Raw genomic sequence first — 18,907 nt, 5'->3', positions numbered from 1 at the left:
TATAGATTGTATGTGTGAGATCTGCAGAGCTCAAAAAACAATATTTGATCAGAAGCAACTCTTGAACTAGTGAACTGCTTTTTTCTCAAGTTCATTTATTCAACAAATATTTGTTGAGCATCTGTTGCATGTCAGGCATTGTTCTGAGTGGTGAGGATACCCTGGGGAAGAAAATGTTCCCATGAAGTGTTCATAGGCAAGCCATAAGTGAAATAAAGAGGCAAAATATGTAACATGATGGGTGGAAATAAAAGCTATGGAGAAAATTAAAGGAAGAGGAGGGATGGTGAGTGGATGGTTGGGGAAGGCATAACTGAGAGGGTGACCTTGAGGAGGTGGCTCTCCAGAGAAACTGAACCAGTAGGAGATACAAAAGGATTTATTATAAGGAATTGGTTCATGTGCCTATGGAGGCTGGCAAGTCCAAAATCTGCAGAGCAGATCTCCCAGTTCAAGTCCAAAAGCCAGAAACTGCTGTAGAACCAGGAAGATGCATCAGTCCAAAGGCCGTCAGGCAGGAAAATTCATTCTTACTTGGAGGAGAGTCAGCCTTTTTTCTATTCAGGCCTTCAACTAATTGGATGATCCAATGGGGTCTAGGTTTCACAGTATGTGTCACGTTCTAATAAACCTGGGAAATAGATGTTACCACCACCGCATGTGCGCACACACACACACACACACACACACACACGATGAAGTAACAAAGAGCTCAAACCAGCTAAGTGACTAGTTTTAACAACATACAGGTAATAGAACCAGGCATCAGACATGATCATGGCAGACTCTAAAGCCTGTTTTCTTTCCATTATTTTATTAGATTTTTTATTACTTCTAAAAGAAACTGCTAGAGCTGTGGACTCCAAAATATTCAAGGCTGATCTGTGTGTTGTTTTCTTACGTATTTTCCCCAGTATTCTATTTGCATTTCATAGAACTGCTGAGAATTTTCCAGCATTTGTAGTGCTGCCATAGGGCCTGAAAGCACCTCACAGACTGAATTGAAGCGGCGTTAATAGGTATCTGAGCCCATGCACAGCCCTGCACCTCAATCAATCCAAATCCAAATCAGCCAATCCAAAAATAGTGTGAGCATCTAAAGATGAAAGGACATGGTCCCTGCTTTCAGTTCACTGGTAATCTCATTAGGGCAATATAACCAAGCGAAATGATAAGATAAGATAAGGGCCAGGCTGTGTGACATTGACCTTAGGTAGACAAAAATTCAACAACAACAAAAAAAGAGTGATTAGTCTGTGGAAGCGGCAAGGAGAAAGGACATGGTAAGTTGAGTGGAGAAGGATATTGCAAACATCTAGGGAAGCTGGGAAATCTGCAAAGGATGTGAGCAATTGATCCAATTATCTCAGAGCAAAACCTGGACTCCCTCTTTTAAAGTTCCAAGCTTTCACAACTTCCCAATAACTTTGGCCAGTATTCTTTTTTTTTTTTTGGAGACAATAAATTTACAAATGCTGTAAGAGCAAATTGAACATGAAACCCTCGGTTGATTTCATTTTCTTTTTTAATTTAGTAGAGACCTCTTCAGACTGAATCTCATCAAGAATAATGTGACCTGAGCCACCCATTGTACTGAATGACTTCGCTTCTTTTTAAATTTGAAATCAGTTTTTTTTTTTTTATGCAGGCAAAGCATCCCACAACAATTATAAGTAAAAAAAGAAAAAAGAAAACAACTAATAAAAACATTTCCATCAGCAGTTTCTATAATTGCAGTCCATATGCAGAAGTGTTATGAGACAGTTTCCTTAAAATATGTGAGTTATGGCAATTCAGTCATTGTATGGAGTCATTTCTAAAACAAAACACTGTCATGTTACCTTAATTACCTTAAGCTGTGGCTGTATTTTAACGAGCAGAACCTCTTCTCATGACTGTTATAAATACAGACAAATTATTTTTCCCCTTTTGGGAATCATGAGGCTAACATGCTTACCTTTTTCCTTCTAAAACCAATCTTTATTAAAAAGAAATCAGCGCAATCACAGTAATTAGGACCAACTGTTCTCTTAATTCTGTGTTCAGCCGAATCCCGAGATTTTCCTGCCTTCCTAGCTCTACTCTTCCATAAGACAAATCCCTTTACTGGCAGGGGCTCTCCAGCGAGCACATGGGGAAACGTGTGCAGGTCACTCCTGGTTTGTGATCTCCACTCTTAACACTTGTGCTAGTAGATATTAAAATCAGAATTTCAGGGTAAATGCCAACAAAGGAAAGAAATCTGAACTACGCAGGCCGTGACGGCTGTTGGCTGTCAGGTTCTGCAGTTCCAAATTCAGGTTCTCCACTGACTGAGCTCATGTCCTTAAATGCATGATTCAGACTTGTGGTAACGTCTGGGAGTCATTTTATAGGGATTCTGAACTTGTTTGCAGAGGCTTTAGCTTGATTCTTTTGCTTTGTGCAAAGAGCTAGTTATTTGATGTGGTCTCTGTTTTGGAGTAATAAGGGGGTAAATGTAAATAAGACAACATTGTTCAACCTTTCTCACAGTCACAATGAATACCCTTTGTCTGCAGTTTTGAAAGTGTCTTGGTTTGTGTGGCCACTGTTGCCAACTATAATAAAATTAAGATAAAACAAGGAAATGATAACATCAGTGTAAAATAGAATGAAATTTGACCACTGGAAATGCCATACTTTACTACATTCTCAAAACCTGGAGAAAATGGCCCAGGCCAGCTTCCTCATGCATGGGGATAGGCAAACAATCAGTAAAAACGCTTACATAGAAAGTAAATAACGAGATCTTTAATATGAATTTTCCATATTTAATCAATTTTGGTGGTTTTGGTCAACCTTATAACAAACAAACAGTCAGACTTGTTTATTGTTATCATTACTTGCTAATGAGTACTGGTTTTGACCGTTTGTAGGCTTGGGCTTACAGTTTTTTCAGAAGTGTGTTTTGAATCACATAAAGTGCATTGTGGCAAATGTGAAATCTTCTACTTATGATTTTGTTTTGTTTTATGTGTTCTCTTTCTTTCATCTTTCTTTCTTTCTTTCATCTTTTTTTTTTTATTGAAGTACAGCTGCTGTGCAACACTGTATAAGTTATAGGTATACAATATAGTGATTTGCAGTTTTTAAAGGTTATACTCCATTTAAAGTTGTTAAAAATACTGGCTACATTCCCTGTGTTGCACAATATATCCTTGTAGCTTATTTTATGGTTTGTACCTTCTACTCCCCCATGGTGCCCCTCCCTCTTCTCTCTTCCCACTGGCAACCACGAGTTGGTATTCTATATCTATGAGTTGACTACTTTTTTGTTATATTCACTAGTTTGTTGTATTTTTTAGATTCCACATAAAAGTGATATCATACAGTATTTGTCCTTCTCTGACTGACTTATGTCACTAGCATAATGCCCTTCAAGTCCACCCATGTTGCTGCAAATGGCAAAATTATATTCATATATATATGAATGTAGGCTGCTTCCATATCTTGGCAACTGTAAATAATGCTGCTATGTTTTATGTATTATTTCATATTGAACCTAGAGATTGGGTAGATTCAGTACATAAGAGGTTTAATTCATGAAACTGACAGTGAAATGATTTTGGAAAAACAACAGGGAAAAATAGGGAAGAGAAGAAATAAATTTTAAATCCATATTCTTTAATTTATGTTAACTTGCACAATAAGTTTTTAAAATATCAGAAAACATACAAAGTTTACTGAGATGAAACTATGAGCATCTGAATTTGGAGAATGATAGTATTTCACCCATTTGTGTTTTACCAAATCATGAATAAATCATGACCTGATGGCATCATCTAGATGTAAATTTTGAGAAACTTCTACATTATAATAATATAGAACCTCTGTAAGGCACTATTTCAAATTAGGACCTGGATTTGGAAAATTGCATTTTGTGAATATAAAAGTTAGACGTTGGCAACCCAAAGACTTTTACTTTCCTGCTGAAACAAAGTTAGATGTTAGTTAAGGACAATAATTTAGGGTATATTAGTTTTTTAGTGGCATCCAAATTTTTTTACTTTACATCCCTAAAAACTGAGCAGTCACCCACAGGCATATTTAGTTATTGTATTGTTAGAATAATACATTCATTATAATACATTCATTATAAGTGAATGTACTTGTGATATATAAATATATTTTAAAGTTATAATGAAATAAAAATAATGAAAAAGGATAAGATGAAAATCATGTTTTATTTTATTTGTTAACGATTCAATATGCCTCTTTGCTCACCAAGTGAGAGCACGTGTGTTTAGATAGACTCCATTGTTTTCAAAACTCTTGGTTTGACTCTTTGATTCAGATATCCAAAGCTCTGGCTCTAAGTTTAGCTTTTTTTCAATATTTGGTTTTAATGTCTGTCACTGTTGGAGGGAAAAAAAAAATTCCTTGCGTAGATTTGAAGATTGAAATGTAAGAAGTGCATCCTTTGCTGTGGTCACTGCATTATTACACCCCTTTTATTCACCAATTATAAAGTTTTGACTCTGTGATGAATCCTTAATTTTTAAGTGCCCTGTTCATTATGATGGCTTTGCACTCTCATTAACATCCTATACGCATAAGGCAAGTTTGTTGTCCGCTATACAGGAAGTAAACCTACATTTCAAAGACTTCTTTTTTAAACTAGTTTCTTAAACTGATGTCTCATATGATACCTGCTTGTTTTCACCTTTTAATGTAGGAAAGGGGGACGTGAAAACTCTGGCAGTTTCCTTTTGTTCACCTCTTGCATTGTTACTAATATGGTCCATCTCCTTTTCTTTGCAGGGGTTTAGTCTTTGGGGTGACGGTTTGTTTAGTTAAAAGAGGTAAAGTAGCCTGTAAATCCACTTCACCTGGCCACACGTGAACAGAACATGTTTCAGGAAGCCAAAAGTGAATGTATAAGCAAGGGCAAGGGCACCACTGTCTAGCCCTCAAAGATATGAGAGCCTCCTCTTTCCTCAGAAGGCCTTCAGCACTAGGTGGCATCGTAACCATTGGACACACACTAATATGGCACCAGTGTCACACCTTATAAAAGGTGAACATGAAGTTCAATGTTCTGACAAATGGAAGTTCTAGTACTCCTTTCCCATATTCCAATAGATCATTTCTCCCCTGAGCATACATGTGCCTCTGAAGACTACAGGTTTAGGGCATTAGATGGCTCTTTTTCTTGCCAAGACAACAGATCATGAGTTCTTTTGGTGAGTGGAGAGTTCTGGTATTTTGGAGGCAAGAAAGATACTAGAAGTCCTCATGTTGTAAGTATTATCTCTTTGAACATGTTTAAGCCTATTAGGCCTGTCAATTTTTGCTTTATATAGTTTGAAGGTAGAATTATTGGGCACATACATATTTAGTATTGTTATGCTTCCCTATTAAATTGACCCTTTTATCAATATGAAATGTCTCCCTTTAGTAATTTTTCTTCCCTTAAAGTAATACTGCCCAATACAGAAGCCACTAGCTGTGTGTGTCTATTTAAATTTAAATTAATTAAAGCTGAAAACTTTAAAAAGTCAGTTCCTCAATCGTAATACTCACGTTTCAAATGCTCAGTAGCCATATGGCTAGTGGCTACCATATGGGATAGTGCAAAGAACATTTCCGTCACCTCGGAAGGTTCTGTTGGCCAGGTCTCCCTTAAAGCTGCTTTATCTGATATTAAAACAACCATGCAATGTTTCTTTTGGTTGTTGATTGCATGAGGAATTAGACAAATCTACAGTCATAGATGGAGATTTTAACATATCCATTTCTGTTACTTACAGAACAAGCAGGGGAAAAAATCAGGTTAGAGAGGATGTGAGTGACACACTTCACTAGCATGATCTCATTCTCACGTTGACTTCATTACAACAGCAGTACAATGCATACTCTCTTAGCAAACCTTGAAAATTTACCAACAGACTATGTGCTAGACCACAAAGCAAGTCTCAAGCCCTCATATGATTGCAGTCATGCAGTGTGTTCTTTGACCACTGTGGAATTAAGCTAGAAAATCAACAGCACAAAAATAACTAGAAAATCTCCAAATATCTGGAAAATAATCAATATGCTTCTGAACAACCTAGGCATCAGAGAAGAAATCAAAATTAACAGGAGAACATAATTTTGAACTGAACATTAATGAAAATACAGCATACCAAAACATGTGAGATGAAGCTTATGCAGTGTTTGGAGGGAAATACATAACTTTTAATGCATATATTAGAAGAGAAGAAAGGAAGAAACTCAATGCTCTAAGCTTCTATCTCAAGAAAGTAGAAAGGAAACAGCACCTTAAACCCAGAGAAAGTAAAAGGAAGCAAATACAAAAAATGGAAAAGAAATCAGCAAAATAAAAAATAGGCAATATTAGAGAAAGTCCATAAGGCTATTTGATTTATTAGTCTAACATGATTAATAAAATTAATAAACACACCCTCCAAGACTGATTTCTCTCTAAGGAACTTAATTGCATTTGTTGCCCAGATACAAAGAAATTTACTTTGAAATTATGATTTCCTAAACTTCCATCCAAGTCAATTCTCTTTCCATTATGCCAGGCTTTTTAAAGCCTGTTTTTCATCAGTTAAGTTGAATCATAATGATAAGAGCGTAATCAGGGTAACAAAATTGCTGAGAGAGGGAAGAATGCTGAGGGAAAGTAAATCTGTGAACATGATAAAGGCAGGGGCGTGATGTTTAAAACAACTCTTTCTAGGACCTCAATGGACAGTGTAGGGAAGGAAGAACAATTAAATATTAATTTTTTTAAGATGAAAAAGAGGTTTTCTTCTATTTCACCTTTCAGAAAGGTAGGAGGACTTGACCAACAGACTATGAATATGGGTTTTAATGGTGGAGACAGAGCAGAGCTGTAGGTACAGTTGGATGCCAAGTCCCTACAGGGCAGGCACTGATTGTTGAAGTCATACAACAGGAGGTATGTAATTCTACAATCACAAAACTCAGAAAAGCTAGTGGCACAGAAAAGAAACACTCCTACAGTTTGGGTTTTGCTGGCACCATACTGTTTAACCTGCTAATCAGTGAGTCTCAAACTTTAATATGCATGCAAATCAGCTTGGGAATCCTATTAAAATGCAGGCTTTAATTTAGTAGCTCTGGGTAGACTTTATAACAAGTCTGCCTTTATAGTCTGACTTTATAACAGGCTCCCAGGTGATACTGACACTGTGGTCCATGGCCCACATTGTGAGTAGGAAGACTAACTCAGATGCCCAAACTGGCAGCCCAAACACCAAATCATGACAGTAGCTGTTTCACTACCACTGTGTGGAATTAGCGACTAACGAATACAGAGTGTGAAATTTCATGTAAATATTTGAAGCTTCCCTTGAAGATTGGGAAGAGCTGACCAGAGCGAGCCTTCTTCCCTGCATGGCAATAATCAGCTGGAGCTGAGTGGAGGCTGTCACTGTAGGGACACCACGATTCACCCTCTGCAATAATCCCCATTTCTGTGACACTGACCCCCCCCGCCCATGATCCATCGCATTGTTCGTTTGCCTTCCAAACCTCAAGGGCTCTCAACCTTGGCTAAATATTGGAATCACAGGGGAGCTTTGAGAACTATGATGCATGGGTCCCACCCCCAAAGATCCTCAAGTCATTGGTTTGGGGTGAGGCCTCGTCTTTTTTTTTTTTTTTTTTTTTTTTCTTTTTTGGCCACACTGCGTGGCTTGTGGAATCTTCATTCCCCGAGCAAAGACTGAACCCAGGTCCTTGGTAGTGAAAGCACAGAGTCCTAACCACTGGACCACTGGGGAATTCATGAACCCTGGTCATTTTAAAAGCTTCCAGGTGATTCCAATGTGCAGCAAAGGTTGAGAACTTCTGTTTAAATCAATTTAGCAACCACTCCAGCAAGATTCTCAGCCACCATCCTCAGGTTCTGATTCAAAATATCAGGACTTCCTAATATTTGCAGGACCTAAGACGAAAGGAAACTCTGAGCACTTGACCTTCCCCCTTCCCTTCCAAGGCTCCACCCCACCCTGTTTTTTCTTGCACCATAGAGGATCTTCTGTACATAGCAGTGGCCACCCCAGCACGTATGTCCAAGATCTGTCCTTACTCCCATCAAACGCCCACCCTGTGGTGATGCCTTAGACCTAGGTATATGCAAAATGGCGGCAAGGTCTGCTCTCAGGAGGACTGACTGAGGGAAGAAGACTGAGGGACTGGAAAGGCGGCTGGGGGCCAGTTGGGAAGGGAATTCTGGTATCCCAGTGGTGCGTTTCATGACACCAACCAATTTCCTGACACCAGCTGGGGGTCCTGCAATTCAGTTTTGACGCTACTCATAGTTACCACAGACCCCAAAGCTTAAAGGTTCAGTCCCACAAGTCTCCCCCCCACTTGAGATGCTCATGACAAGTCTTGGGCTACCTATACTTCTGACCAACCAGCTATAAATTGGGGGTCCCCACACCCCCCTCTTCATGTTTGGTAATTTGCTAGAATGGCTCACAGGACTCAGAAAGGCATTTCACTTTCATTTACCAGTTTATTAAAAAAGGTGCAAATGAACAATGAATGAAGAGGCACACAGCGCGAGGTCTGGAAGGGTCCTGAAGTGCAGGACCTTCTGTCCCCAGGAGCTAGGGTGTGCCCCCCTCCCAGCACACTTTCTCCAGCCCAGAAACTTTCTGAACACTCGTTCAGAGTTTTTATAACCCGGTCTCCAGCTACCTCCTTCCTTCCCTGGTGGTTGGTACTGGGGGCTGAAGTTTCCAACCTCCTCATGACTTGGTCCTCCTGGCGATCAGCCCCACCCTGGGGTTATCCAGGGGCCCTGCTCTAAATCACCTCATCAGCATTAACTCAGTTGGAAAGTCACGCCTTTGTTGTAAAGACACTCCTATCACTTAGGAAATTCCAAAGGTTTTAGGAGCTCTGTGTAAGAACCAAAGACTCACTATATTTCTTATGACACCCCACCTGGGTGTCCTGACATTGGGGAGTCCATGTCTCCAGATAAGCTTGCCCTGCAGAAAGTGCCTGCCTGGAGGAGGGCCAGAAGGAGGGAGTCATGAAGGCCAAAGAGTAGGCCCCTCTGCCCAGATCTAGGGGCGCTCTCATGGGAGGTCTCGCATGAGTCCGAGAGTTATTCACATGGTCTCTCCCAGGGGATTCTGATGCAGATGGTCCACAGGGTACACTGAGGAAGATGCAGTCTGCAAGAGAATCTGAGCTAAAGAGCAGCTTTCCCTCTTTTTTCATTTCTGCCCAACAGTCCTTAGTAAAGACCAGGTCCTGGAAGCCACGCTTGGAATGTCAAACCAGGGATTCATCATACTTTTGCAGATGGGTCGTGTTTGGGGGGCTTGGAAGCCAAAGAGTTAGAGTCTCCAAACAGTTTATCTGAGGAGAGTGGCCGCAGGCTTTCAGAAAATTAGAGATTTCGGCTGGCTACATGCCCTGCTTCTGGGGGGTCTTTCTGCTAGAATGCTCTTGTTATGTGTGGACTTAGGAATACAACAGAAGCCAAACACTTAGAAGCCAAGAGTCAAGTGGGCACTGCCTTCATCTGGGTGTTCCCCTAGAAAGTAAAGCCCGCTGTGGCTTCAGGATTTTGAATAATAAGAGATTATTTGAGCAAGTCCTTTCTAGAGGCCTAAGCACTGTGATTCCCCCACCATGTCTGTGGGGCTGACTCCAGCATCCTTACGTTATGCACGGAAACTGAGACACAGAGACCGGCCACTGGCCCAAGCTCCTGCAGCTCCTCACTGGCAGAGCTGAGATGTGAATCAAGGCATCTGGACCCAGAACTCAAATTCTCTAAACCGCTACCCTCCATTGCCTCCCCAAAACACACGTGTGTAAATGTGCCACCGTTTTCACAGTGTGACTCCCAGTAGGTTCTGTCCCTACAGCCCAAAGGAGGCAGCACTGCAAATGTTAATGTTTGTCACAGCCAGAGCAGACCCTGCAGCTTCAGGGGGAACCAGGCCGCTCAAAAATACCCACGGGCACATTTTCTACTTGTGCTTGTGGAGCTAAGAAATGTGCTCAGCATTCAAGAGGCTGTAGTTGTACCAATAGCCCTCATGAATCATGGATGTATAGGAACTTCTAGGGGAAAATGTCCCTTAGAAACCAGGCTGGACTCCCTTTACTTGGTTAGGAAGACATCAAAGGCTAAACTTCCCAGGGCAGTTGATTGGTGAATCTTATCCTAAGTATCTAAAAAAATTGGAATAAAAATTCCTCAGCCTACACTCGGAGCCTGTCTCTGACAATCCTCTTCCAAGCAAAATCCATACGCCAGATGTTACAAACAGACAACTAGGCTGAAATAACCAGCAGACACAATTATCTGACTCACACGTGGTTATAGTGCTTTTTCTTTACTATAATTTTTTTTTTGAATTGGTTTCTAACTTTTAAAAATCAAGAGATTTCTCATTTTAAAATGTTTTCTGGCTTCTTTTGAAATGCTGGAAGTCATAGCTGCATTGAGTCAGTGTTACCACTTGGCAGTAATTGGCTGGACCAGAGGGAGTGGATTCCCCCTGTATGTGAGCATACGTGCTCCCTGCAGCTGCAATCACCGTCATTCATTGCTGCCTTACAGCCACACACCACCACCACCACCATTGCTTTTTACTCCTAACTTTACATCTCTTCCTTCTATAGGCATTTGCATCTAATAACTACAAATTTCCTGTTGTTCAAGATTCCTTGTCATTTATGATGTATGTATTTGCTTATGTATCAACCTTGTTTCCACACTAGCCTAAGAGATAGTCATTGCTTGGTCATTGCTATACTGTGTTGCAAAGTAACCCTGAGTGCCCATCTAATGTTTAGTCCCCAGATGTCTTATCCTGATGGCATGGTTTGCTTTTTGCATGCCCCCTCCAACATATGGGGGTAGACGTTGGACACTTTATGTTGATAAGGATTCCATGGCTACCCAGACTCACCCAGAAAGATGGCCACAATTGATTAGTGATGTCTGCCATGGTCACCACAGCTGCTGCTATCAGAGCCATCAGCCCTTGCTTTTTTTCTTGATTTTGTGCATCTTCTTTGCCTCTTGATTATTCTGTCATGTCAGCCACACCTGGGATTACTGAGTGTCATTTCTAAACAGTAGCTACTGACATTAGTGAGTGACTTCTTATTAGGTCTCCCAAAAGAATGGTTGACTATTTTTCTAACTGCTAATTGAAGAACTTGAGAAAACTGCCCCATTACAGACTGGTCCTCTTCATCAAAGACAAAGCCATCCTCCAGGACAGAACTGAGGAAACTGAGCTCTCATTAACCAAGAAAGAGTCTAATGCCAGCCTTGTGCTCCCCTCCCTAGAAGTGAGAACAGCTCCCCTGTCCATTTTGTTTAGTTACCTTATTCCACTTACTCTGGAGCTGACATCAGGGCCAAGTCCCAAGTAGTGGATGAGCTCCTCTCCCAGGCAGGACCCCAGCTGGTTGTACCCCAGTGTTCTCAGAGTGGGCCTGGAAATCCCCTCTCCTTATACCTTTCCCTTGCTCTCAGAAGTCATAGCTGCAAAGGGTCAGTCCTAGATAAACAGAGAATGGTGGATTAAGAGGTGTTGCTTTTTCTGGAATTGATGGGTTAAGTGTGAGAATGCCTAACATGGGAAAGTGCCAGAAGTGCCCCACAAACCTCCAAAAGCATCATTTTCTTTCTGATTTCCTCCACTCTTTCCCCTCTGTATAATGTTTGTTTTCTTATACTTGTCACCCACCATTTCTACCTCCCTAGTGCTAGATATCGCAGGCAGAGGAAGCTCAATAAGCCAGCACTACATCCAAGCAGCCCCCGGACAGCCCCCAGTGTCTTGGAAGTGAGCTCTGATTTTATCATGGCCCCTGGGTGGTGGCCAGAAATTGCACTGTCATTTACAGTGCAGCAGTACATAGACCAGTGGGGAGATGAGGACCAGGGAGGTCAGGTGAGCATCACCCAGCTGGTGAGTGGAAGTATCCCTAATAACAACCTCTACCAACCACATGAGTTTCAAAATGGCGCAAAAACATAGTCATATTGAAGTTTCTGAAAAGTAGCTTATCCAGAAAAAAAAATTTTCAAAGAAATGATGGGCATATAAGAAGTAAAATAGATTATTAGTCCATAGGTGACAGCTGGGAAGAAAACAATAAATGCCCAGGTTATAAGTGAACAGCTTGACAAATTTAAAAGGTTATAAAATGACCACTTATATCAAGATGCAGAATATTAGCAGCATCCTAGAAGTGTCCCTCATGCACCAGTCCGATCAATACTACCTCCATTGTGAAGTAACCACCATTCCAACTTATAGAGATTATTTCATCTATAAGTTGTGGAACTCTGTATTAACAGACTCACACAGTCTTTGGTCTCCTGCATCTGGTATCATTTATGTGTGGTATGTAGTCATAGTTGGGTTTTTTCATTGTTATACTGTATTGGAATACATCACATTGTACTTACCCACTTCACTCTCGATGGACACTTGAGTTGTTTCCAGATTTTTTGACTGTTATAACTAGTGCTGCTGTGACCACTTGTACTGCAGAGAAAAATGTAACAACTTAAGGATAACTGCCTCGAAGTTATAAATTCAGTACAAGCAAGGGAATGAAAACATTTCCCTAGAAAAATTCTTACTTCTGTGTGAATCTCCTAAACAATGACACCCAGAAAGAGTGTTTTCTGCCCCTTCGATAATCTCCTGTGCTGAGACATTTTATGATTGAATGAGCTCCAGCAAAGGTGTTGTCTACAAAGAAAATGCTTCCCCCAAGCTCTAAACATTACTTGTCATAAAGCATTTTTAGTAGAGAATCCTCTGCTTTTCGAAAGCTCACTCTATGCCACTGCACTTTTACGAAAGACCTACATTAGGACCTGTTTTGCTAGCCGAAAGAAATCCGAAGAGCATTTTCACTTTGAAAAAAGGCGAGAATAGCATTCAACATCTGTCTTGCAGTGGACCCTAAGCCAGGAGAGGGGTACCACCAAGCTCCTTCTCCAGGAACTACTCTCAGCATCTCAGCATCAAGCTGCCAGAGATTTGAGCTGCATCTGTGAGCATCTGTGCTTTATCTCTATTTATTTTGTGCACCTGTTAGCAAGATGTGTCCTAAAGTTATTGCCTCTTTGCTTTAGACCATTTCTGTTTACAAAGGTTTCATAGGACCACTCCGCTTTTCAGATTACAGGGAGACCTGCACATTAATGTACCATTTCACCACTAGAGGGCAAAAATGACTCCTCAGCACTTGTCTTTGTCAAACCTGAAGTCAAAATGATTAACCACGGGGAGACAAAAACAAGAAGCCAGAGAGAAGAGGGGTGAGCACTCAAAGGCAAAAATAAACACCCATAAACTTAAACTTTCCTGAGTAGGGAGGGTATGAAAAAATGTCACCCATGAGTCACTTTCTAACTTTCTTTCCATCTTTCCTTTCGCCCTTCGTTTTAAAAAAATTGATGCCAGTATATACACTACCAAATGTAAAATAGATAGCTAGTGGGAAGCTGCTGCATAGCACAGGGAGATCAACTCGATGATGGGTGATGACTTAGAGGGGTGGGATAGGGAAGGTGGGAAGGAGTTGCGGGAGGGAGGGGATATGGGGATATATGTGTAAATACAGCTGATTCACTTTGGTGTAGAGCAAAAACTGGCACAACAGTGTAAAGCAATTATATTCCAATAAAGAGATTAAAAAATCGATATCAGGCCCTCAGTTGTTGAAACTACCACTCAGTATGGTGGGAGTGAGTCAGACAGATCTCAAAGGGCATTTTTCAGCACAACCTAGAGCCTTGTTTAGGGACAGAGGGAAGTTTACGTAACCCCCAAAGCACTAGGGGTTCTCAGCAAGCAACAGGGAATCCTGCCACCTCCTCTTTCTTATGAGTTATATTTCTTCCAGTGAAACCACAATGTTCACTAAAATCGAGGCACTGGTGGCTAAGGCTGCCAGCGGCCACACCTCTCCTCTCTCCATCTCCTTTACCTTCTACAAAGTTAACCAAGATCACAGAGATGTATTGTTTTTCGTAAGGGAGGAGAGCTTGGAAATTCATTGTGAAGGCAAGTTGCCTTTAGACTATTTATAATAAATTTCTACTAGAAAAGGACATTTGGCTGACAATCGTTTTCTTCTGCCTTCGCATGACCAAATACAGTTAAGAATTCAAAATGAAAACTGAAAAGCAAGGAAGAAGGGCCTACAGCTGGAGCAGTCTGTTTTCACATCTCATGCTGGTGAATGACAAACTCGGAAAGGAGCCCCCTGTGTATTCTATGTCCCCATTATCTCTTTCTGCTTCTCCGAAGGGCTAAGAAGCCTTCTCTGTTAGCCAAGACTCCTTTGTGCTGCAGCTTAATTTTCCTGGCGTAATTTTAAATACAGATCATGTCTACAGTGCAGCAATTAATGGATAGCCTAAAGACTTATTATTTCAAACTAATTGATATGTAGGAAAAGTTTAAATAACTTAACAGGGAGGGGGAAATTGTAAATGATGTGTTCACGGTGAAATTTAGAATTTCTCTCTGTTTTGGAAGGAGCAAAAACATCTGATTAAGAAGGGGACGTGACTGAAATGTAGAATTGATCTGGAAATCTTTCCCTATTGACATTCTTGAGCTTGTGATTACAAGAGAGAAAGATTCAGACATTTCAGAAAAGGAGGGTGGAGGGGTCAGGTCCCCCCCCAACCCACCCCCACCAATTCTAGGGGATTATCTGATAAGAGAAATAAAGGCCTGAGTATATTTTGAGTTGTGCTCCAGGGTAAGCAATAAGTAATGGGAAAATGATGCCAGTTTTCCATTGTAACTCTGTGGCCAGATCTCCCTCTTGATTTAAGCTTGAGAGGGAAGTCTATAAAGGCCAAGTTCGCCCAGCTGCAACAGAACTTACTCCAAATCACCAGCACTTCCCCACCCAGGACTGCCTCCAACTTCTAAGAAATGTAAGAAATATGCTGTAATTAATGACGTTACTGGCAAAACAGAACAAAACAAAACAACCCACGTTTCTAATTTTCTTATTTGCATTCCAGCACATTTAATAGGAAAGTTGAGAAAATTTCTCTCAAGAAAGAATATTCTTCAAGTGGAAGAAAGCAGGATCATTTTATTTTAAGAAACAATTAAGACCTACAGTGCTAAATTACGTTAGCAACATCTTCAAGAACAGAACTTGGCATTTGTAAGGAAACAGAATTCATATCGAGCATAAACCATAGAGAGAAAAAAACCAAACTACCTTTGAAATGTTCTCTTTCACACTGGATTAATGTCGTGAAAATATCTGAATGATTTTGGCCAAGTCACTTAAACTTCATGGTCTTCAGTCTTTTCAAATATAAAATTGCCACATGCATTGGTGACTTTCCAGAACCCTTCAGTTCTAACCACCTACTTCATTTAAGTAGCCCTACACACTTTTAATAGATAGTATATCAGGTGTACAGAATTGTATAAATAATCATCTTTAGTTCATGACACACCCTTCTCCTTGGTTCGTACAAGACCATATTGGTCTATTTATAATATAAAACATCCATGAAATAATTACACAACACGAAAACTAGAACACTGGTTTTTTCCCGCCTCTGGTACCCCTGCCTCTTTTTCCCCACCTTCTATCCTCCAAGGTAGTTATGGATCTGAATCTTGTATATATAATTGTTGTATTTTTATATTTACATAGGTATAGATATACATACATGCATTATACACATAAATGTATATATACATACATGTAAGTACATATATATGCACGTCTATCTACATCATATGCATATATTCCTAAAACACATTTTTTTCAGTTTTAGTTTTTAATTTCATAAAATAGCATCATATGAAGTTAAAAGTATCATACTGAACTGTGATAACATAGGTAAAAGTATCATAATGAAATATTACACTGTATATCATCTCTTGGGACCTATGTTTTTCACTAAAAATATATGACTAACCCCGACAGAAATGTGCACACATATTTGCCAAAAGACACATACAAGAATGTTTATAGCTTCACTGTTTGTAATAGCCCCAAACTGGAATCAGCCTGGTGTCCATCAAGTGTAACATAGATTAATAGAGGGGGATATATTCACACCACTGAATACTGTGCAGCCCTGAGAATGGCCAGTCCACAATGGCACCCAACATAATGGATGCTTTTTACAAACAAGATATGGCATGAAAGGAGCCAGATACAAAAGTGTACACAATATTATTACATTTATATGAAGCTAAAAGGGTCGCTACCTTGTGGGGAGAGGGGACAGAGCGACTAGTGACTGGAAGGTGGTAAAAGGGGGGGTTTCTCAAGTGCTGGTCATGTTCTCTTTCCTGATCTGGGTGCCGGTTAAATGGGTGTGTTCACTTTGTGAAAGAAAAAACACAAATCCATACACTTACTGTATCAGCAGTTGTTGCATAACAAATACCACCCCAAAACTCAGTGCCTGAAACAATAAGCACTTAGTATCAGTCACAAGTTGGGGAGCTGGGACTCTTCTCTTGCTTGGTCTCATTCGTGGTCTCTCAGAGCTCTGCTCAATTTGGCTGGACCCTCTTCCATGGCTGGAGGTCAGCTGGCACTAGGCTGGTCTAGGATGGCCTCAGCAAGATCAAGGTCTCTCCACCTGGTCTCTCATCTGCCAACAGGCAAGCCCAGGCTTATTCACATGCTGGTGGCAGAGTTCATAGAGCGTGAGTGGAAACACAGGAGGCCTTTTGAGAAATTGAACTGGGACAGTGTCACTTTTGTCAGTCTACTGACAAAAAAAAAGTCAAGTGAAGAGTGAAGAAGGGTGGCCTTTTTAAATCTCAATCTACCACACATGATATAATGCACTTTTCTCCATGCATACTAATAAAAACATTTTAATGAAATTCGTTACATCTACATACAGTTTATCTATATTATTGGATGTGGCTCTAGTTTGTTTTGACTTCTAACATTTTACTCCATGAATATATTACTTTTGGTGGGCATTTTAGGGATTTTCAGTTTATTTCTGTGATATGCAGATCTGCTATGAACATTCCTGCACATGTCCCCCAATGTGGAAATTCTGTTCAAGAGATTTTCTTGATTGTATACCAAAGTGTGGAATTGCTATGTCGTAAGGAATATGAATCTTCAGTTTTACAAGACGATACCAGTTTGTCTTCTGAAGTAACTCTACCACTTTATACTTCCCTAAGAGACCCTTTGGATCCAGACACTTGCCAACAATCAATAGTCAAGTCAGACTTCTTAAGAGTTCCCATTAAGATGGGAATAAACTGGCTTCTCATTGTGGCCTTTGCCTTTCTTTGATGAGTGAAGAGAATGATCATCCTTCCTTTTCTATTTCTTTGTTGTGTCCCTGCTTTTGGCCACACATGTTTCTTAAGTAAAATGCCAGTTTGTATCTTATGCTCATTTAAACAATTGAGTTATTTTTTCTTATCTTATTGCTTTATAGAAATTTTTTATATATTCTTGATACTACATCTTTGTCAGATGTGTGTGTTGTGAACATCTTTGCCAAGCTCATAACCTGTTTCTTACTTTGTCATATGATTAACAGATTTCTTAATTTTAAGTGTTAAGATTTTTGTTTTCATGTTTACTGTTAGCTATTGAGGCTTGTTTAAGCAATACTTAACTACTCCAAGGTCTGAATTATATTTATTTATATTGTCTTCTAAAAGTTTCAAAGTTTTGGTTTTGGCTTTTAAATCTTTTATCTATCTGGAGTTTATCTTTGTGCATGGTATTTTGGTGAGGATCTAATTTCATGTTTATTTATGTAGATAACCATATTTTAAAGCTTTATCTATCAAATAATTCCTCTTTTCCTGCTGACCTGCCATGCCATTATGTTTATATATACAATTGCATACATGCTGGGCCAGTTTCTTAGCCACCTGTTCCATTCCATTGGTTAGCCTGTCTCTCTTTGTGTCTGCACCAATCTCTTGATTACTGTAACTCCATAGCGCACCCTGTGTTTGATAAGATACCCCTTCCTATTCCTAATTGGTTCATCCACTTCTAGGCCAGCACTTAAAGAGAGTGAGCTCATTCTTAATTGGCTCAATACCTAGAATTCATCTCAAAGAAGCACCAAATCTGTAACTTTTTTATAAATAACATCTGCTGAAAAATAGAAAATATTTCAAAATAGCATAGCCTAAACTTTTTCAGTTTAGCCCTTCATAAGCACATTTAAAAAATAATAACAAATATCTTTAAATCCATGTTTCTCAAACTTTAGTGTGCATGTAAATTACCTAGAGAATTCATATGAATTACCTAGAGGATGCAGATTCTGACTCACTGGGTCTGGGGTAAGCCTGATGTGATACTGCTCATCCTAGTACTTTGAGTTGCAGTGCTTTGTAAAGTGGTTTTATCACACAACTGAGTTGGAGAACTTTTCCGTCTAGAGATGACACTCTGGCTATCTTTGGAAAACCTTTTGAATTTTTTACCTCAGACTTCTATTCAAGAAACTGTTGGGTTTTTTTTTTTTTTTTTTAAGTCTTTCTGGGCATTTTCATAATCCCTTCCTAATTCTGAGGCATTGGTCAGATATTTCTCATTGAGGTCTTCTTTTTCAGTGTAGACTCTAAGTTAAAGTCTATTAGACCATGTAAAATATTTTCAAAGATTATAGACTATTCAACTGGCTAAATGTCTGCTTGAATGTGGTAAGACCTAGATAACACAGTGGGAATAGGAGAGGGAAGAAAAAAAGAACATAATATCCGGTTCTCGATTCTACCTACCATGATTATGTATATCAATTTTGCCTTTGTTCTTCCACTATTCTATATAAAAGCTTCTATCAACTTTCTCCTTTGGTGAATCATTGAGGGAGTACAAATATATGGGTTCTAGCTAATGCTTGATAGAA

At 39.8% G+C, this 18,907-nt stretch overlaps 1 protein-coding gene across 5 annotated transcripts in view; it reads left to right on the top strand.

Moving 5' to 3' along the window:
• PLCB1 (phospholipase C beta 1) overlaps positions 1-18,907 on the top strand; it is a 688,164-nt gene that overhangs the window by 644,974 nt on the left and 24,283 nt on the right. Inside the window, exon 32 of one of the 5 annotated variants that reach the window (XM_057701474.1) lies at positions 1,535-1,570. The exons of 3 other annotated variants lie outside the window; for them this stretch is intronic. In XM_057701474.1, the coding sequence (XP_057557457.1) occupies positions 1,535-1,537 (3 nt within the window). In that variant the 3' untranslated portion in view covers positions 1,538-1,570. Of the gene's footprint in view, positions 1-1,534; positions 1,571-18,907 lie in introns of those variants that run through there. One more of the 5 variants, XM_057701471.1, reaches the window with a different exon arrangement.

This window comes from Hippopotamus amphibius, chromosome 12, assembly GCF_030028045.1.
Source record: "Hippopotamus amphibius kiboko isolate mHipAmp2 chromosome 12, mHipAmp2.hap2, whole genome shotgun sequence".
NCBI classification, from domain to species: domain Eukaryota; kingdom Metazoa; phylum Chordata; class Mammalia; order Artiodactyla; family Hippopotamidae; genus Hippopotamus; species Hippopotamus amphibius.
Note: the sequence above shows the minus strand (reverse complement) of the source record. Positions and strands in the feature narration are given on the sequence as shown.